Source organism: Mauremys reevesii, linkage group 3 (genome assembly GCF_016161935.1).
Source record: "Mauremys reevesii isolate NIE-2019 linkage group 3, ASM1616193v1, whole genome shotgun sequence".
Taxonomy (NCBI): domain Eukaryota; kingdom Metazoa; phylum Chordata; order Testudines; family Geoemydidae; genus Mauremys; species Mauremys reevesii.
This window is the reverse complement of record NC_052625.1, coordinates 13525017-13547195: the sequence shown is the minus strand read 5'-3', so window position 1 is coordinate 13547195 and position 22179 is coordinate 13525017. Positions and strand designations below refer to the sequence as shown.

The 22179-nt window shown below is 40.3% G+C and overlaps 1 protein-coding gene across 7 annotated transcripts in view; it reads right to left on the bottom strand.

The window, feature by feature from the left end:
• Positions 1–22179, bottom strand: part of MACROD2 (mono-ADP ribosylhydrolase 2) — a 1304535-nt gene that overhangs the window by 374695 nt on the left and 907661 nt on the right. For all 7 annotated transcript variants that reach the window (XR_005596087.1, XM_039529899.1, XM_039529898.1 and 4 more), the window contains one exon: positions 13010–13040. Coding sequence is in view for 6 of the 7 variants with exons in the window: in XM_039529899.1 (XP_039385833.1) it covers positions 13010–13040 (31 nt within the window). In the remaining variant the exon portion in view is untranslated. The remainder of the gene's footprint in view (positions 1–13009; positions 13041–22179) is intronic.

Sequence of the window (22179 nt, the reverse complement as noted above, 5' to 3'; positions counted from 1 at the left end):
AGAGGCCAGCGTGTGACACTCACCAGCAAAAATTTTCCTTGGAAGAGGGAATTCCCTGCTGTTGTAAAACCAGCAGAGCCAATCTGTGCACCTACCACACCCGTCCGACATGCCTGTCCTCCACTGGTACAAGGACTAAAGACTTCACTAGAGGAGGAAGTTGGAACTGCTCCATGCTGCTCTCACTCGTGCTTGAGCCAGCGATCACAGAATCAGGGAGCTGTAACCTGACTCTGTCAACCCCCCTTTTCTCCCGGGTGGACTGGGACTCAGACACAGGAGTGAACAGACCCCCATTGTTTTTTCCACAGCAAGTCTCTTTTCCCTTCCTCTTGCTTGCTGTCTCAGAGACTTCAGCACATTGCTGTCCCTTAGGAGGGAGGTGGTAAGTAAGAGGGAATCTCTGCACTAGGAAATTTACAACCTATATACTAGGGCTGTCGATTAATCGTAGTTAACTCAAAAAAATTAATCGTGAATCAAAAAATGAATCGCGATTAAGCGCAGTTTTAATCGCACTGTTAAACAATAGAATACCAATTAAAATTTATTCAATATTTTGGATGTTTTTCTACATTTTCATATATACTGTATTCTGTGTTGTAATTGAAATCTAAGTATATGTTATTTTTTATTAAAAGTACTTGCACTATAAAAATGATAAAAGAAATTGTATTTTTCATTTCACCTCATACAAGTACTGTAGTGCAATCTCTGTCGTCAAAGTGCAACTTACAAATGTAGATTTTTTTTGTTACATAACTGCACTCAAAAACAAAACAATGTAAAACTTTAGAGCCTACAAAGTCCACTTAGTCTACTTATTGTTCAGCCAATCGCTAAGACAAACAAGTTTGTATATATTTACAGGAGAAAACGCTGCCTTCATCTTATTTACAATGTCACCAGAAAGTGAGAAAAGGCATTTGCATGGCACTTTTGTAGCCGGCACTGCAAGTATTTACATGCCAGATATGCTAAACATTCATATGCTCCTTCACGTGGCACTTTTGTAGCTGGTGTTGCAAGGTATTTACATCCCAGATATGCTAAACATTTGTATGCCTCCTTCATGCTTCGGCCACCATTCCAGAGGACATGCTTCCATGCTGATGACACTCGTTAAAAAAAAATGTGTTCATTAAATTTGTGACCAAACTCCTTGGAGAAAAAATGTATGTCCCCTGCTCCGTTTTACCCACATTCTGCCATATATTTCATGTTACAGTAGTCTTAGATGATGACCCAGCACATGTTTTTCATTTTAAGAACACTTTCATTGCAGATTTCACAAAACACAAAGAAGGTACCAATGTGAGATTTCTAAAGATAGCTACAGCACTTGACCCAAGGTTTAAGAATCTGAAGTGCCTTCCAAAATCTGAGAGGGATGAGGTATGGAGCATGCTTTCAGAAGTCTTAAAAGAGCAACACTCTGCTGTGGAAACTACAGAACCCGAACCACCGAAAAAGAAAATCAACTTTTTGTTGGTGGCATCTGACTCAGATAATGAAAATGAACATGTGTCAGTCCGCACAGCTTTGGATTGTTATCGAGCAGAACCTGACATCAGCATGGACGCTTGTCCCCTAGAATGGTGGTTGAAGCATGAAGGGACATATGAATCTTTAGCACATCTGGCACGTAAATATCCTGCTAAGCTGGCTGCAAGAGTGCCATGACAACGCATGTTCTCACTTTCAGGTGACATTGTAACCAAGACATTGGCAGCATTATCTCCTGCAAATGTAAACAAATGTGTTTGTCTGAGTGATTGGCTGAACAAGAAGTAGGACTGAGCGGACTTGCAGGCTCTAAAATTTGACACTGTTTTATTTTTGAATGAACGTGGGTTTTTTTTACATAATTCTACATTTGTAAGTTCAAATTTAATATAAAGAGATTACACTACAGTACTTGTATTAGGTGAATTGAAAAATACTATTTCTTTTGTCTTTTTACAGTGCAAATACTTGTAATCAAAAACAAATACTAAGTGAGAACTGTACAGTTTGTATTCTGTGTTGTAATTGAAATCAATATATTTGAAAATGTAGAAAACATCCAAAAATATTTAACTGACTGGTATTCTATTATTAACAGTGCGATTAATCATGATAAAAAATTTTAATTGCTTGACAGCCCTACTAAACACACAAACCAGGCAATTCTAATTGTCAAACATTCAAACTCTGGCTATTTAAGACCATAAAATGGCTAGACATCAAAAAGTAGAAAAGCAAGAAAGAGAACCTAGTTTCCCCTAGAAATGTGTAGTATCTAACATACTCAGGAGTCAAAAAAGGGGTATCGTTAGTGCTCTTGAGCCAATTCCTATTGGTATAGCTCAGCCTATAAATAATAGTTTTCTACTAGAGCTTTGGCGAGAGGGGATTAAGCTCTTCTGGCATAAAAGTTTGTCATGCATGAAATATGAAGGCAACTGCTGAATGCACTGCTATAGTTTCACTTGTAAGCATGAGACAAAATATTTGTTCATTATTAAAATGACTGTTGGTGATGAGGTAGGATTAGAAAATGTTAACTTAGGCAACAATTGCTATGTTTTCCAGTTGCTGAGGTACACAGTGACACACCCTGCACCCCAATATTCACCAATGTCATTTAATTAGGATATGTTTTATACAAAGTGTGCCTTGTGAGCAGGGCCAGATCCAGGCACCAGGTGCTTGGGGCGGCAATTCCGGAGTGGGGCAGCACTTTCAGGTATTCGGCGGCTATTCGGCGGAGGGTCCCTCACTCCCGCTCAGAGCCAAGCACCTCCCGCTGAATTGCCGCAGATCGCGATCGCGGCTTTTTTTTTTTTTTTTTGGGCTGCCTGGGGCGGCAAAACCCCTGGAGCCGGCCCTGCTTGTGAGGTATCATTCTAAAAGTCTTGATCTGCTAGACATTAATATCTTATTGGATTGTATGTGCTATCACCGTATGTGAAGTTATGAAGTTTGGCTATGTATGTGTTACTGAAACACGTTGTGAGGTTGAAAATACCCACAAGCAGCCTTTCAGGTACAACAGTAAAAAGGCCAAATGATGTTAATGGCTTATTGAGAAACTGCAGACAAGCACAAGGATTACCCCATGAACTGTGTACAATAGAAACCTCTCCGAGACAGCACTACACAATGGGAACTGTTTGACCCAGGTCACAGCAAAAGAACTTTCCAGCAAGTGGGAAGAAGATATAAAAGGGGGAAATGACATCATGATACCTCACTCTCCCTACAACAACACACATGGAAACACCTGAGGAACAAAGACTGAACTGGGAGAAAGTGAGGGTCCCAGGCTAAAGGGATTTTTAACTTGTGAATTGAACACTTGGGGGTTCCAAGCTATAACCAAGTGCAGCTGGCCCCTTAAGAGTCTGCAGCCTGCTTGTATCACCACTTAGGGTGAGAATTGGCTATTCATATCTGATCTACGTAGTATATTAAACTTAGTTTGCATTTTTTTGTTTATTTGCTAGGTAATCTGCTTTGATCTATTTGCTATCCCTTATAATCACTTAAAATCTATCCTTTGTAGTTAATAAACTTGTTTTTGCTTAATCTAAACCAGTGTGTGGGAATCATAACTTGGGGCAAAAAGGCTGTTGCATATTCCTCTCCACATTGAGGGAGGGGGGAATTTTATGAGCTTACACTGTACAATTCCCTGTGCAACAGTATAATTTTGGGTTTATACTCCAGAGGGGTCTAACTGAAGCCTTCCAACGCAGGGGCTGGCCAGAGAGCCTGCATGTAACTGCAGCTGGGTGTGTCCCTACCTGTATGTATGCTGGTGAAAGTGCAGGCTGGAAAGGGCTTTGCAGCTTGTCACAGCAGTATGGTGTGAGAGGGAGCCCATGCTGGTGGGTCAGGGGGCTCAGTGGTACCCCAATTCCAGGGGCACCACAGGGGGAACCTATCACACACAGAATTTGCGATGCATAATAAGGTTATTTAAAAGTAGCTGCACCACAAGGAAACAAAATCTGTATTATTACAACGCATTAGCTCTGCTGCAAATACTGTGGCAAAGGCAGATTCATTTAAGTAGCCTTATGGCTACTTAGATGATATTTATTTCTTTATATCTGGATAAGGTTCCTTCCTTCAGCAGACTTACCTGCATTTTGAAACTTGCTTGGAAGTATGGATCAAACCATCTTGCTTTTAACACCACATTCACAGCTCAATGGCAATGTATACTGCATAGCAGGTATTCAGTGTATTCAAAATGGGAAGGCATGAAGGAGATGCTACATTAATTGGTAAATTATCACACAAGATTTACTGAGAAACTCTGTGAACAAATATCTTCTGGCAACACAATTTCATCGCTATACATAAAACAACATTATCTCGAGATACTCTGAATATGGATATGATATTGTCATGGTAAAATTAAGCAAAATTCACAGAACAGGATAAAATAAGGTTATGGACACAGCAGGGCTGCCCTGGACTGACAGCCAGAGCCAAAGTAGTCACAGAGATTTGTTAAAGTCACCGAATCTGTGACCTCCATGACCAAATCATATCCTTAGTTACAAGATTTCACTCTAAATCTCTGAACAGTAGAACTGATCAATCTCCTCTCTCTTAACAATGAAAAAATACATATTAGGTTTATACATCATGGACAGGGTGGATTTTTGCCTTAGAGTCCTGAACCTGAGCTTCTTGAGATGAACATATACTGGGGACTGGTTGGTTAGAAATGTCAATATACCTAGTTGGTTGCCTTATTTTTTTAACAACTTATTTGCTAATCTTTGATCTAATTGCTAGTGGTCTCATGCTACTGCTAGATATTAATGTGCACCCTGTGTTTTGATAATTCATCACATTTAATAAAATTAAAATAAAATACACAAATGCACTGTTTAGAACATTTGCAATGTCCCTCCACTGTTAATGGCTTATTCCTGCCATTATAATATTCTCCGCCTTTTTTTCTCTCTCTTTTTTTTTTTAAGTCAATGGGGTTTAAGGGTGTGTAATGGCAGGGCACCCCACCTGTTGTGAGCAACCCCTTCTAGTCATTTGCCTGCAGTCTTTAGACCAGTCCTGGCCCTGGTATCAAGCCATACTCCCCGGGCTTCCTCCCTGGATGTAATGGTTTCACCCTCTGTGTCTGTTCTGGCCCCAGCTCTCCAGCTGGGCCTCCTGACAGTTCAATCCCCTACTGCTGTCCAATTGTAGGCCCTTCCCCAATGGCCTATGGGAGGTGGACCCAGGCCCACCCACTACTCCAGGTCCCAGTCCAAGAACCCTAAGAATAGCAGTCACACACCACCACATCCCTTTAGCAAAACTGCCTTCAGTTCACTGAGCCTCTTCCCCATGTCCCCAGCCTTCACCAACGCCTTACCCTTAGGTCAGGGTCCTTCTAAAGTCAGGCCCAGAAGTTCTTCCTCACTCTCCCTGTCCCTACTAGCATTGAGCTATCATTTGCACTGCAGTTCCCTTTGGGCAGTCAGGAGCATCATCTGCACTCCTCTAGCTCCAGCAAGGAACTGCCTGTCTAGGGCTCTGAGGCTCCTTTTTCTAGGGCCCTTCTGCTCCTTTCCTGGGACAAGTGTAGTGGGGCTGTTTAGCGCTTTACAGGACTGGGCCTATTCTTGGTTTAAGAGAGATTTATTGTTGGCCAGATTGCTTCAAGGGCAAATTTATTTGCACTGGTATTTAGCCAGGGTGATATTTATTCTCTTGTTCAGAAGACAGTTTTATATTGCACATATCATATTAATGTAAGGTTTTCAGGGCAGGAACAATAGCAATATTTGCATGCCTAGAACAATTAGACCCAAGTCTTACTTGCATTCTCTGGGTGAAACGGTAATAGAAATATACAATGATAATGATGATAGCGGGTACTATTTAAAAAAGGGAATTGAATGAAGTACACCATTTACTTTCATTGTGGTAACTGAAGTATTCCTTGCTTTTGGAATGGGAAAACCACAAACACTCATGCAAATCTAACAACTAGGGTGGTCAAGGTCCAGTTTTTAATGGCACCCAAAGTGTGTTCTTCTTTGGAGTCTACATTATCCTGTAGGACAGCTTGCCTGCAGGAGCAGGCTTGGAAAGAAGAGCAGGAAAAGTCCATAATTCTAAGATGCAGTTCCCAAGCTATAGCATGTACAGCACTTATTGGAGGTCGGTGGAGAGCTAGCTGGTTGGATGGTGCTGGCTCTCCTCCAGCTGATTCTGCAGGGGTCCAGATACTTCATTGGAAAACCAGCTGGAAACAAGGAGGAGGAGCCAGTCTACCTGCCTAGACTACAAGTCACTACTAAATAAGAACAGGAGGACCTGAAAAGAATCTTCCTTGACTGAGCCTCTAGTGAGGAACTGGAGCTGCCAATCACCAGAGAGAGGCATATGCAAGATAGATCGGCGCAAGGTAGCTGCTATACACAAACTGTTAATTCAGAGCTAGTGAGGCCTAGCAGAATAGCTACTGTACAGGATGAGTAGACTTTGCTGGACTTTCTTCCTTTTGCGGCTTCTGCTCTGTCCAGAAGGAAGAAGAGGGCTCTGTATGATCTTCGGTCCCTTCACAAAGATACTTCTCTTTCTGGAGAGAAAGCTCCCCCACAAGCTAAACACACAAACACAATATTCTGGCTGTCTGCATGGAGGTGAGACACAGAAGGAAAGTTCTACAATAAAGACATGGTAGGGTGGGGTCACCAAGGAACTCAGGACAGCATCTCAAAAATTCAGTAATCAAAACTTTACAGTGCTTAACCTTGAGACTTATCACTAAGTACAACTCCAATGAAGCTTCACATTTGTCCTCTAGGAGAGCAAGGGAAAAAGCTCTCTTTCGGACAGTCAGCAAACACTTCTGGAATAGATACACTTCATGATACCTTAAGCTATGATATCCATAAAATGCCAATTCCCATTGACATATGGAGCTTAATGAGCCTCCCTTCCAGAATCAAGTCAAAGTTTCTCCTTGTTAAATAGGTCACGTGAATACTACTTGCAGACTATTGAGAGTTAATCAATTTACATTCTCTGCTAATAATTTCTAAGTATTTAAAATATATTCCAGAGAGAAAAGGACTGAGGGTAGGAAGAGAACAATTAGTAATGTGGACATGATGCTGTCTGAAATAAGATCTCTGTTAAATAATACATGTGACGGTTTCTTATAACAAGTACTAATTAGATTACTAGAATTATTTAAATATTATAATTGTCATTTAGTAGCTGCAATATTATATTTATATATCTATAATATATAATAATATTTAACTATATTTAATGATAATAATAATTATAATTACAAGTTAACCACTGAAAAACAGATTGCTATCCTAGTGACTCTCAGATCAGCCCCATCGCAGCAACAGACACATGTTCTGGTAAACTTGACTCTTGGCTGAAATCTGACATTGTCCAAAGTAGGTGCTGAAATGCTAATTTATCCTCTAAATGTATTATGTGAAATTGCTGTTTAAAGAAACCACAGAACAGAGCCAAAGAAGTGACATGAACCTAGTTTGTTTGGACTAAGGAATTGCAGATAGGGGTTTTCAGAGGTTCTGGTGAGGTCACAAATATTAGCAATTAGTTTTAGCAATAGAAGAGAATCTTAATATAAGAGGAAGTGTTCATATATGGACTTCTGGAATTTTGTTTTGAGTGGGTACTTTTGATAAGATCTGTTATTTGTCTGTTTCTTCTTTGAGGGAAGCCCTTAGACACTTAAGAAACATTGGGCAGCATCTTCCTCCCAACACTAACTAACAGCACACCAGGATCACGCATGATGATACCAGGACTCAACAACACTCCACTGGGCTTTCTTTCTCCTGATCTAAAATATGCTGTCACCACACCAAACGAGGAGAAGGAATCACATGACATCAACTCCATAGCTCTGTCCTAAGTAACTCTTTAGATATGAACCTAGAGCTTCTGCTGTTACTCTCTCCCTAGAATACCTATTCCACTCTCTCTCTCTCTCTCTTTACCTTGTGCCTCACAGAGTCTGGCTTAGCATACAGGACAAGCTTAACCTTGCAACACTTTGCTGTGACAAGAGAGGCAAGCTAAAAACAAGCCTTAATGGCCTGATTCTAGAAAATATGCCTGGTCTCAAGTCTGGCTAACAAGGGTGCATAATATGTGGTGTCTTTGTGAATTTCCAGCAACTAAACTACAAGCATCAGAGACATTCTGCATTTTCCTAGCTTTTCCTCTTCGGCTATGTCTACACTGCAATTGAAAAAAGTAGCTGGCCTGTGAAGGAGAGGTAGAAGGAATAAGGGAGTTTATTAAAATATCTGGTGCATCTCATGAAGTGGGTTTAGCCCACGAAAGCTTATGCCCAAATAAATGTGTTAGCCTCTAAGGTGCCACAAGGACTCCTCATTGTTTTTGCTGATACAGACTAACACAGCTACCACTCTGAAACCTATTAAAATGTAGACTTTCATAGCGTTTTCTCTGCAATTTTTTTGCATTGTTTTCCATTTTAATTGTTTTTTTCCCCTTCTTTACTTTTTAAGTGAGTTTAATAAGTATTAAAACTGATTTCTTGCATTGGTGGAGTACAACCAAAAAAAAGTGGCAACAGTACCTCAAACTTATATCGCAAGTAATGTGGCAGTAAGTAAAACACAAGAGAACACAGATGATAAAATCCCTATCCAATGCTCCTATGTTTCTCCATCCTCAGAATCTATGATCTGCCATGAACACATGGCAAACCGTGAGCCCTAGTTTAAGAGAATTCGTATCCTTTCCCATCTGTGTATGCAGCCTAGGTTTTAACTTGGCAACTCTCAAGATTCGCAGTGAAATTAGTCCCACTGTTTACTATCCCACATCCACTTTCCCTTTTGCAAAAGTTCCCAAACGTCAGAAGTCTTGAACACTTTTTAAAATACGTGAAAATCATGGAATCCATGACTCCTATAACAGCTGGGGCAAAAATGCAGCCAATAACTCTTTGTTTTCACAAGCTGTAATTTGGGATGGGGGTGGAGGGAGGAGAGTGGGAACCAACCACCCTAGGTGTGAAATTCTGTGCTTGGTCTTTTTCCAAAGATATCTTTTCTGGAAAGATTTCCAAGGTACATTTTTCTGGTAATTGTGAGTACATTAGATTTATTAATCGTGACCAGTGTACATTGTCTGGGAATGTAGGTGTTTGATTTAAGAAGAAAAACAAAAACTTTTCAAACAGATATTGACCTTTCTTTGGACAAGAGAAAGAGGAAAAAGCACTGGAAGATCCTGAAAAGGAGAATTTACATCAGAATTATTTACTTAGTTTGGCCTCGCTCCCAAGTGCAGCATAAGTTAAGAATGTCTAGAAGACAACTCTCCTGACAGAGTTAACCTCAAGTATCTTTCTCATCTTAAATTATACTAGGTAAATATTGTGGATCTGTTGCTTGGTAATTAGTCTAGTACCTCGCAGTTCCAAACGATAGTGGATTGACTATGAACAATCCTTGGGAATTCTTTCAGATTACGAATTCAATATGTTCCTGTCATAAGGGAAAGTACTTGTTAAAGTCATCTCTCGGTTGACTAATAATAAATACGTATACTCAGCTCTTATACCATGCTTTTCAATCAGTAACATTCAAAGCATTTGCAAAAGGAAGTAAGTAGCATTACGCTCATTTTACAATGGGGAAAACTGAGGCACAGAGCACTACCTAGGAGAGGTATAGAGACACGAGTCTCCACTCCTTGTGCCGCCTCTATTTTTTATTTTTGGGCTGATCATCATTTTATCACCATATCAGAGATTACACAGATCTCCAAGTAAAAAGCAATACAGTTTTTAATTCAAAGTCTTTGGACCAGATTCTAATCTGTTTTACATAGATTTACAAGAAATAAGCACCGGGCCCTTTCTAACTAATTTTTTAAAACATTTAATCCTTCATTTGAATTCATCAGTCTTGAAAAATGATGACGCCCCAGAGTCTTCTTTTCGACTTCTGGCATGGTGCCTTAATGGCAACCTGCCTCTGGCCTTCTCACGGCTTTAACTTGTTCAAGTTGGAACACTTTCTAAGTGTTTCTCAGCATTCTAAGAAGCTGGAGCATGGAGAGTGCATTTTGGGAGGAATGCAGATTTTTCCTCCATCAAACATCCTCTCATGAAAAGGAACCTGCTGTTACCCAAAACTTAATAGGAGGCTTACTTTCTTCTTCCCACTTTTTTTTCTGAGGAAGGAATGTTCTGAAGTGATACAAATAGGAAAGGCTTTTCTCTAGAAAGGAGTGCCTAAGAAGGCCAGGGAGAAGAAAAGCAAACCAAGCATTTATAGGAACATTGAGAAAAACACAGGCCTCAATCCTACAATTCGATCCACAGAGGTGAACCCCTACAAATTGACCAGAGTCCTGCTGACTTTGAGTTGAAGCTCAACTTTCAGTGTATGGGGCTCTGCCTGGGCGCATGCTTTGTCGGCAGGGATGTGACTGCAGAATCAGGGCCATATATTCTTTAAAGAAGAAAATAAATATTTTCTTATTAGCATGTGTGAAACAATATTCACTATTAGGATGGCTTAGAAACAAGCTTATGTGACATATTATCCAATAAGGTCACCTGAAATGAAGTACATTTAAAAAAACAAAACCCTAAGACTTTACCAAAACAAGACACTCATTACATACGCCTCTCCACATGGAGAGAGGCTGAGATAAACTCCACATGACAGGTGTGCAGTCGTGCTGCTTAATGCATAACTGGAGTGCACTCAGATACTATTGTGATGAACATCTATACAGAACAGAAAAAAATCACTTGCTGTTCTAGGCAATGGGAATCTCTAACGCATGTGAGTGAAGGGGGGAAAAACAACCACCAGCAGCACCACTAAGCAGATCTTTGTGTGTTGTGTATGTGCTCTGGTCCCCAAATGTATTACATAACACAACATCAATGGCAAGTTCATCACTGCACAGCAACTGCTGTCACCCTTTCTTAAATCTGTCAGCATTTCAGATCTCACACAGAGACTTGCCCTTAGCAGCTACCAGATGAAAATGCCCTTTCAAGAGTCATGTCTGAGAGTTCCGGAAAAAAGCAGGGATAAATAAGTTTTTTTGTTGTTTTTTTTTTAAAGTGTCATTCTCACACTCCTTGAAAATTAGATGGCAAATATTGAAATGCAGAGCAATAGCTCAATTAGGAGTTTGCGTGCTGACAGCCTTTTATAGAAAACTATGGAAAACCAGAGTGTCTTGGCAGAAATATGCTCTGCTCCTTGTACACCAATGAAAACAACAAATACATATGGAAACTCCATCTGCCATACTATATAGTGCTTCAGCTGTGCCTTAGCTTTTCAGCTTAAAAAAAATTCAATGACCATCTCAAAAAGTACCATTACCTGGGAAAAGGAACTCGAGGTTCTATCTAACTTCCTTTTAGTTACCTCAGGGAACCAAGTTTCTTGTATGCAGGGCTTACTTTCTATTGACTAAACCAGCTCTCATAAAATGAATTGTAATTGTTTGTGCATTTCATTTGCTAGTAAATTCCATACACATGCATCATGTCTGGGGTCTTTTTGCAAACTAATAACAAAAATATGTCCATGTTAAGACTTAAGGAAAAAAGTGTGCACATTATCCAAAATGTCCAGGAATGAAACCCAGAATTTTCCCTAGAAGATAAGGGATTTGGAGACTGAGGCAAAGATTTATCTGCAATAAGTCCATATCTGGTGATTTCTAAAGTTTCTAAACTGCAGCTGTAATCTTCTCAGAAGTAACATTAATACAGTGGGAAGAAAAAAAAAAGAAACTGTACAACGAAGTAATTCCTTTTCTACTTTCTGAAATCTGATTCAAATTAACAACTATCAAAATAATCAGCCTGTCCGATGTTATACTGTTGCTGGTACATGATAAAAAAGATTTTACATTTTTCTTACATTAAAAAAATAATAAAGCTGTCATGCTTTTGTGGATCTTTTTTCTCCTTCATAATATCTGATTAGCCAATCCTAATATTAACTCAGCAAAATGGCTGCAAATTAATATATCTGACGTATGTACAATAACTAAGTAATGATTATTATGGTGGCACTTAGTTCTTCCATGATTTTTTAAATTTGCTGCACTGCTAGTCTCTTTAGAATTATAATAGGTAGAGTTATTTTTAATCTCTCTTAAGGTTAATTAAGAGAGATTAAAAATAACTCTACCTATTATAATTCTATATGCATTTTAAAATATTAAATGCAAAGAAAAGCAATTTGCTAGATTTTAAACCTAGAAATATATTTGTATTTACCAGTAAAGAATCAGCTCCACTCATAATAGTCTCCATTCAATTCTCCATGCTGCTTTTTAAGTATGCAACGCCTTTTTTGAACCCACCCCCTTCTACCTTCAAATACCTCTTCAATAGCCATCTCTCCCATGATTACTACAAGACACTGGATGACTAATAAATTAAATTGTTTTAATTAAAACAATAAAAATGTATATTAATATATATATAAATATTTGCCATCTTTTGATAGTATCCCTCTCCCTCATCGCTTCATAAATCACCAGTTGGGGAGGAAACAAATTAAAAAAATAAAAAGAAACAAAAAATGGTGGCACTAACAAGACATGTCCCCATCACCTTGGCCACTGTCCCTGCATGATGTACAAAGTTCCCCATATCTTAGTGATTTGTCTCCGTACAACCCTATCCAGAAAGCATTTGCTCATACCTAACTTTGCAGTATTGGAGCCACATGGGTGTGAAGTTAATAACTTGCATAAGTTTTTGGAAGATCAGGGCCTCAACCTATAAGCTCTTTGGGGCATAGACTATTTTACTTGTACAACAAGATCCCAGTCATTGTCCGATTGAATGCTGTTGTATAAAATACTAATTCATGCACTAGCCAAAATGATCTAAAAAAGCCACAAAAAATCTGTTTAAAAAACACCAACCATTTGCTATGAAGAAAAGCCACTTAAATGGTACATAATAATAGGTCTTACTTACCATAAATTCCAGTTGAAATACAGGGGAATGCCTGTAAAAACAAACAAGAAAATGAGCTGGATTTTTGGTTTTGAACTTATTAAAACCAGTACTGTTTTTAAAATGCCTATTTCTCACCACTGGTAGCTGCAATATTCACATAGGACAAGAGTAGGGTACAAGAAGATTGTTTTCTTCTAATACACACAGTAGAGATTGAAAAATTCAACCCCTGGGTTAGAAAACTTTCCCTGGCCAAAGAAGGCCTAAGTACTGAAAACATTCACAGCCCTTGTGGTTGTGAATGTGCCAAATGTGAACTAATTCTGCACTATCTTCTTGAGTCTGCAGAGACACACCTACACTTCTCCTGCTGCCCATAGCTGCACAAGGGCATGTCTACACAGGAAAGAAAAACCCACAGCTAGCCTGAGCCAACCGACTCAAGCTTGCACAGTTAAGGCTGCAGGGCTATTTCATTGCTTGTAGACATCGGGGCTGGAGCCTGGGCTCTAGGACCCTGAAGGGTGGGATGGTTCCTCAGCCTGGAAGTCTACACAGCAATGAAACAGCCCCACAGCCTAAACCCAAGTTAGCTGGCATGTGTGTAGATCTACTACAAGCCTCTAGTTAGTTTCAAGCTTGCTATTGAGAAATGAGCACCAATTGCCAATAAAATGTTAATTTAATTCTACTTCCGCTGATTGGGAAAACTATAAGCAGCAGTGGAGAAGCAGAGCTATTCACAGGAAAGAAGGAACCGAAAAAGAGAGGATAGCCAGGTTAGCAGAGAAATTAATACCCCATGAGCACACCTTGTAGCTGCAGGAGACCAAGGGAAGGGTAGAGCAATAGATTGCAACCAAACAGTCAGGAACTCTGAGGATTTTTGGTAGAGTGAAGGGTGAAGAGAGAAGCCAGAAGTTGGAGGCAATGAAAAACAGCACAGACCTATTAGCTAGAAGACAATACAAAAGAGGGAGCTCTTAAGCAGTGTCCAGGGACAGTAAACTGAGAGTAAAGACAAAACGCACCCTCCTTCTCTGCAGCTGCCCGTGGTTAGTCATTTTAATCCTCTGCTTGTAGGTTGCTGATACAAGTCATAACAGAAAAATCATATATACTTGTTAGGCTGCAAACAGCCATTATAGAAGTTACACAGTCAGCAGAGAAATTCAAGGTAAAAAGGAGTGTTAGCAATATTTTACCAGTCTCTGAAAATTAAATCCTAGGATTGTTGTTCCCTTCTAAAACAACAGCCTGTAATTAACAGCTAGAGGGCACCCTGGTAAGTTCTGGGGACGGCAGTAACACAAGCACTGCAGGAAAAAAACAAAACCTGGCATTGTTTAGAGCTAAATACCACTGTTCTCTGAAAACTCAAGAGTTAAAATATTTAATAAATCATGACTGTTTCATGATTACAGGAAGCGGGCAGCTGTCACTGACGGACCTCAGACACCCCATTTTCTTTTATTACAGTATATCATCATCAGAATGGCTGGGAACTTTTCCAGCATTTTGAAACCATGCTGGGCTTGTGTGCCATACTCAATACACATCCATTGTTTCTAACATTTAAGATTTTTTCCTAGGGACAATTTTCCGAATAAAGCAGAGGCCTAAGAATACTAGGCCCCCAGATGCTAGAGAACTGTGTGTGCGGGAGGGGGAAATTAGGGGTTTTATATTATAAACATCAAGGCCCTAACAAAGATAAACATTTTCAAGCATTTGCTGTCATGCCACAAAATAAATAAATAAATAAATAGGGCTGTCGATTAATCACAGTTAACTCATATGATTAACTCAAAAAAAGTAATTGTGATTTAAAAAATTAATCGCAATTAATCACACTGTTTTACAATAGAATACCAATTGTAATTTATTAAATATTTCTGGATGTTTTTCTACATTTTCAAGTATATTGATTTCTATTACAGCATAAAATACAAAGTGTACAGTGCTCCCTTTATATTATTATTTTTATTACAAATATTTGCAATGTAAAGATGATAAACAAAGAAATAGTATTTTTCAAGTCACCTCATACAAGTAATGTAGTGCAATCTCTTTATCATGAAAGTGTAATTTACAAATGTAGATTATTTTTGTTATATAACTGCACTCAAAAACAAAATAATGTAAAACTTTAGAACCTTCAAGTCCACTCAGTCCTACTTCTTATTCAGCCAATCGTTAAGACAAACAAATTTGTTTACATTTACAAGAGATACTGCTGCCTGCTTCTTATTTACAACATCACCTGAAATGAGAACAGGCACTTTTGTAGCTGGCATTGCAAGATATTTACATCCCAGATATGCTAAACATTTATATGCCCCCTTCATGCTTCGGCCACCATTCCAGAGGACATGCTTCCATGCTGATGACGCTCATTAAAAAAATAATGCATTGATTAAATTTGTGACAGAACTACTTGGGTGAGAACTGTATGTCTCCTGTTCTGTTTTACCTGCATTCTGCCATATATTTCATGTTATAGCAGTCTCGGATGATGACCCAGCATGTTTGTTTTAAGAACACTTTCGCAGCAGATTTGACAATATGAGATTTCTAAAAATAGCTGTAGCACTCGACCCAAGGTTTAAGAATCTGAAGTGCCATCCAAAATCTGAGAGGAATGAGGAATGGAGCATGCTTTCAGAAGTCTTAAAAGAGCAACACTCAGATGTGGAAACTACAGAACCTGAACCACCAAAAAAGAAAATCAACCTTCTGCTGGTGGCATTTGACTCAGATGATGAAAATGAACATGCATCAGTCCATTCTGCTTTGGATCATTATCAAGCAGAACCTGTCATCAGCATGGAGGCATGTCTCTCGAATGGTGGTCGAAGCATGAAGGGACATATGAATCTTCAGCATATCTGGCATGTAAATGTCTTACGATGCGAGCTATAACAGTGCCATGTGAACATCTGTTCTCACTTTCAGGTGACATTGTAAACAAGAAGCGGGCAGCATTGTCTCCTGAAAATTGTAACCAAACTTGTTTGTCTGAGTGATTGGCTGAAGTAGGACTGAGTGGACTTGTAGGTTCTAAAGTTATACATTGTTTTATTTCTGAATGCAGGTTTTTTTTTGTACATTTGTAAGTTTAACCTTCATAATAAAGAGATTGCACTACAGTACTTGTATTAGGTGAATTGAAAAATTATTTCTTTTGTTTTTTACAGTGCGAATATTTGTAATAAAAATAAATATAAAGTGAGCACTGTACACTTTGTATTCTGTGTTGTAACTGAAATCAATATATTTGAAAATGTAGCAAACATCAAAAACATTTAAATAAATGTTATTCTATTATTATTTAACAGTGCAATTAATCACCCTTAATTTTTTAATTGCTTGACAGCCCTATAAATAAACAAACTCTATGCTCCCTGCCTCATCAATTGCACTGTGATATGTATGTGATGTTTCACTACACATGAAGAGAAAAAAAAAACCTACCCACAACAGCAGCTGAGCAAGAGGAGATGAAGGGACATAATGATAGAGCAAAAATACATATAAATCAACAGGACTACCTGGAGAGTGAGATACCTGTCAGCCCAATCATCCCAGCAAAATTTATATTCCCGCTGGGTGAGAGGTGAAGCAGTCCCAGCTCACTGGCCAGAGCACTAGTTGCTCAGGATGGAGGTTCAAACCCTGGGACAGCCCTTTAACATCCAGTGCCTTGGTCATTTTTCAACATTGAAGCAGGGCATATATAGACAAACATTTTCAAACTTGGTGCAGGAAGTGAGGTACCCAAGCCCATATCAGGGCCTTAAAATGCATCTTGCTGTCTTAATGTTGTTAACTACCGAATTAGTCTATCAAGTAAGATATACACCGAAAGGGGACAAATATTCAAAGTACTAAATGCGCAGGTAAGGCACAGATTTTCGTCTTAGTCTAGCTAAAATTGAGACTATTTACACCCTCTTTGCTCTGATTTTGTACAGAAAAGTGATAATTAAATGTTAGAAAACAGTATGAAGAGTTTAGTTTCAGTATAGCAACTTGTCAGGCAGTTTGTGGATGCACAGTAACTTTTTCTGATTGAACAGGTCAGTCCATTGAATAATTTTGTCTTGTAAATAAAAACTGGAGCCTAAGCTGCACTATAGAACAAGGAAATAATCAGTGCTTCCACTGTAACATCGAGGTGTGGGGAGATAAGCCCTAAAGTCCAACTTTAAAGACACAATGAGGATCCAAAATATTAATGTGAGAGTAAAATTCACTCAGGTGAGAAAGGCCCGATGACATCACCTACATCCCACTGTGGCTGGGAAGGAAAGGAGCTATGAGAGTGCTGCTTTACCTTCTCCAGTAGGCGGTCTTTGCATGCTGGAGAGGGTGGTCCAAATCAGATGTTAGATCCAAATCAGATGTTAGATCCAAATCAGATGAAACCAAAATGATTGGGTCTGGGGCAGGTTAGGTTTGGGATCAAAGGATCCACATTTATAGATATCTATTGGCCTGTAACCCATACTTAACAATTAGTTGACTCGATAATGCAGTAATTTAGCAGTAATCTGTAAGAATATCAAATCCAATCAACTAAGCTCTAGGAACTGAATTGTATTCTCTTTCAGAAATAGTAAATATATAAGACAGAGCTTAAAATTCTCCTATATATTACTGCAAAGCTATTCTGTGAGCTGCACTAAGACAGCTAATGGATAGAAGCTTCCCTTCTATTGAAAATGAATACATTTTTCTTGCTTCCCTGTTAAGACTGTGTAACAATCTTGGATCATCATCAGAGTTCAAACCAAGGACCTCCATTACAGCAGCACAGACCAGTCCCACTTGAGCTAAAGAAATAACTCCATGAGCCAGTAGTAATAAGCTCTTAGAGGGAGACACACCACACACCATGTCAAATGTGGGTTACAAATGCATGATTGCATTTTACTTTTCTCCCAACTGTTTGTCTGGAGACCTGCACCTCTGAGTCGGGCTGGATTTTGCCTCCAGCAGAAGAAACCAAAGCCTTACTACGGAAATGGTCTCATGCGCTTGCCTTCTCTTATAACACTGATTATGTGATGCCATCTTTGCTTCCCACCTCTGGTCTTACACTGATCATAGCTCAGGAGAAACACAGAATCTGTCCCAAAGTCTCAGATATCTGCTCTCATGCTTGCTCCAGATCCCTAGCCAGCATGAATCAACACAGAGAGGGAAAGGAAAGGAAAGGAACCATTCTTTATTTAGTCATACAGGAAGACATTATTTCAGAGCTAATGCTTGCTTTATATTTAACCAGGGAATTAATTAGGGCATAATGATTAAGAAAGGAGATGTCTAATGGAAAGATTATGTTTCTCTTTCTTTTATATATATATATATATATATATATATATATATATATATATACACACACACACACACACACACACGCATATACACATACGCACTTAAATAAAGAGGAACAGAATTATAGTCGATAATTCCTACTCGCAACCATTGCAACTTACAGCCTGGAAAATACTTAGCTTTGTAGTTTGTACCCCATCAATCACAATGAATCAGTCTATTAAGGAAATGAGAAATAGAACAGAAATAATGCTTATAGTTACAGAGCGCAGGCTAAAGTGGCCACATACTTTGTACTAATGAAAAAAGGAGGGAATGGCTGTAACTCTAATAGGGGACTCTAAAATCCAGTGTTTTTTTCAGTTTCAACATTAAAGATATAATAGTTCCAGATGATTGTTTCCTCTTTCAAATCTCCCCTATGGAGCAGTGCTTGGAGACTGCAGGACAATGATAGTCAGCAGCAGAAGATACAGGTCTCCTCTCCTGCCTTGTCCTATATTCCTAAATAAATTACGAAAAAAGACTGAAACATCCTGTAACAGCATGGCACACACCTCTCACAAGTACCACTTCTGGTCAGTTGTGTCTGCAGTCTTTAGACCAGTCCTGGCCCTTGCATCGGGCCATAATCCCAGGGCTTCCTCCCTGGAGGCAATGGTTTCACCCTCTTAGGCCTGGTCTACACTAAGGTGGGGGTCAAACTAAGGTACGCGACTTCAGCTACGCGAATAGCATAGCTGAAGTCGAAGTACCTTAGTTCGGGCTACTCACCCGTCCAGACGCCGCAGGAACGAAGTCCGCGGCTCCCCCGTCGACTCCGCCACCGCCATTCACGGTGGTGGAGTTCTGGAGTCGACGGGAGCGTGTTCGGAGTTCGAACTATCGCGTCTAGATTAGACGCGATAGTTCAAACTCCGAGAAGTCGAACGCCGCCCGTCGACCCGGCAGGTATGTGTAGACTAGCCCTTAGGCTGTTCAGTCCCCTTCTGGGGGTTTACCGCTGGCCAGTTGTAGGTCCTTTCCCAGTGGCCTATGTGGGGGGATCCAGGCCCACCCACTATTCCAGGTCTCAGTCCAAGAACCCTAAGAATAGCAGTCATGCACCACCGTGTCCATTTACCAAAACTGTCTTCAGTTCCCCAGACCACTTCCCCACAGCCTTCACCGATACCTTATCTTTAACTCAGGGCCCTTCTAAGATCAGGCCCAGCCAGCCAGGAGCTTTTCCTTGCTTCCCCGGTCCCTACTGGCATTGAGCTGTCATTGTGTTGCAGTTCCCTTTGGCCAGCCAAGAGCACTCTCTATACTCCTCTAGCTCCAGTAAGGAACTTCCTGTCTCGGGCTCAGCAGTTCCTTTTTATAGAGCCCTCCTTGGCCCTGATTGGCTGCTCCCTGCATCCTCTCTGATTGGCTGGAAGACCTCTCCACTGCTCCTTATCTGGGAGGAGTGTGGTAGGACCCTGAGGCCTCCAGAAGGGGGCCTCTGGGCCTAATCCACCCTCTCACATATCTAGTGGGGGCTTCCACCAGCTGCTACCAGGTCCTCTTTGCTCCAAGCCTCCTAGTCCAACACTGCCCAAGACATATGAAAGGAAAATCATCAGTGAATATTTGAAACTAACATATATATCAGAAGGCAGGAATCTGGGGTGCAACAGACATGGAGTCCTTACCAGCACAGCACAGACACCAGCCAGCTCTGCCACTTCTTTGCAGCAAACACAGACAGCACCATCCTCCAGCTTCCCTCATGCCTGAGCAGATTTAGCACCTGCATGAAGAACAGCTGGCTGAAACTAAGGCCAGGCAAAATGAATCTAATTTAAGGTCTCGTTGCTGATTGTTTAGGTACCAATTGGACTGGGCCACAAAGCGTATGTCTATAATGCAATTAAAAACCCACAGCTGGCCCATGCCACCTGACTCAGGCTTGCAGGGCTTGGTCTAAGGGGCTATTTAACTGTGGTGTAGACGTTTGGACTGGGGCTGAAGCACAGGCTCTAGGACCCTGCAACGGGGTGGGTCCCAGAGCTCAGGCCAGTGGTTGGCAACCTGCAGCCCATCAGGGTAATCCGCTGGCGGGCTGCGAGACAGTTTGTTACATTGACCGGCCTCAGGCACGGCCATCCGCAGCTCTCTGAGTCCCTCACCACTTCCCGTAGCTCCCATTGGCCGGGAACGGTGAACTGCAGCCACTGGAAGTTGCAGGGGGCCGTGCACGGTCGGTGTAAACAAACTGTTGCCCACCACTGGCTCAGACTGTACCCTGAGCCGGAATGTCTACACCGCAAATAAACAGCCCAGGTCAGCTGGGTGTCTAAATTCAGCGTGGAGGATATTCAGCTATCTCAGGGCTTGCCTCATTCCTCATGTCCAAAATCTAGTATTGCATCTGTGTTCATTAAAGGCACTAGAGCTGACTGTGCATGGGGGGAATCTTGCAAATTCTAGGTGACTGGATTTTCTTTACAGCTATACCCTGAGAGACAGATTAGAAAATTTAATTTCTTTAAGGTGTTGTTACAGCCATCATCACATTCTTTCATTTCCATTCAAAAAATACACGTCCGCTCTTACATTGTTTAGCAGCCTCTGGATAGTTTTGTTTTGTTTTGTTTTTAATGACTTTGTAGCCACAACACAATCATGATCTTGCTTTCTGTTTCTATCATGCATCTGCAAACATCTGTGAATGGAGCAACAGCCTGCACAAAATTCTAGCTAGTTATTTCTGAATACCAGTCTTAGTGTTCTCTCTGGCCATTACATAGATGAACTTTGTGGTCTCAGCTCACTCCCTCATAAAGAAATGATCATAGCATAAAACCAGCAGATATAATTTTGTCAACTATTACACAGCTTTTATTCACCACTTAGGAGAGACCCATGTCTGAGATAACATTTTGACTAAATTTCCTCTTGCTCCTACGGAGGCAATTTAGCCTTGATGCCAGGTTAAAATTATTGGCAGTGCAGTAATGGGGAACTCACACTGTGGGTGTCTAGAAAGTACAATATTTGGATTATGGACAAAAGTCTTTATTCTCCAGAACTCCCACAGTTCTACCCTTTTCTGGGCATAATGATATCTTTGATTTCAGTAAAAATGCAATTTCAAAGAAGGAAAATTTAATTCCTATCATCATAATTAAATGTTTCTCATCTTAATTAAAGATGCTATAAATGCAAATCATCAACTAACATTTAACAGCTCTGCTTCTAAGACAGATCGTTTTGCTTTATTTATTTTGGAGCTGGTGAAAGACGCTAGATTGAAAACACTGAAAATTGGATAACTCTGTTCCCAGAAGAGGTACAGCATAAACAAAGGCAATGCAAACTTCCTCTTAATGCTTTGCCAGTATGCTTCCATTCTCATCTAGAGAGAATAGGCCCACTGGAATCAGTGGAATGAATTCAACAGTTTACAATAGGGATGAAATTAGTTGAATATCTTTAGTAGATGAGCATGGAAGACCAGTCTCGACCACCATTTAGTCTATAGTTTCTCTGCTAAGGCTGCAGCTAGTGATTAATTAGAACCAAATGTCATGGTGTTTTGTTATGGGATTTATAGTGGTTGCCATAAAAAGGTTAGCATCTGCTCACAATTATTGCACTGAGCTATTCAAGGCTTGTCTAGATGGCATGGCAATACACAGTAGGGTGTGCGTTAACAGTTCCCTACCGTGCACTAAGGAACTTATAGTGCATGCCAGCAGGGTCTACGTGGGCCAGTTAGTGAGCAGCACATTGGTGCACATTAGAATTCATACATCCCCAGTGTGCATTGCAGCACTGTGTGGACAAGCCCCATGATACTAGTGTCATTACTTTTTCCATGC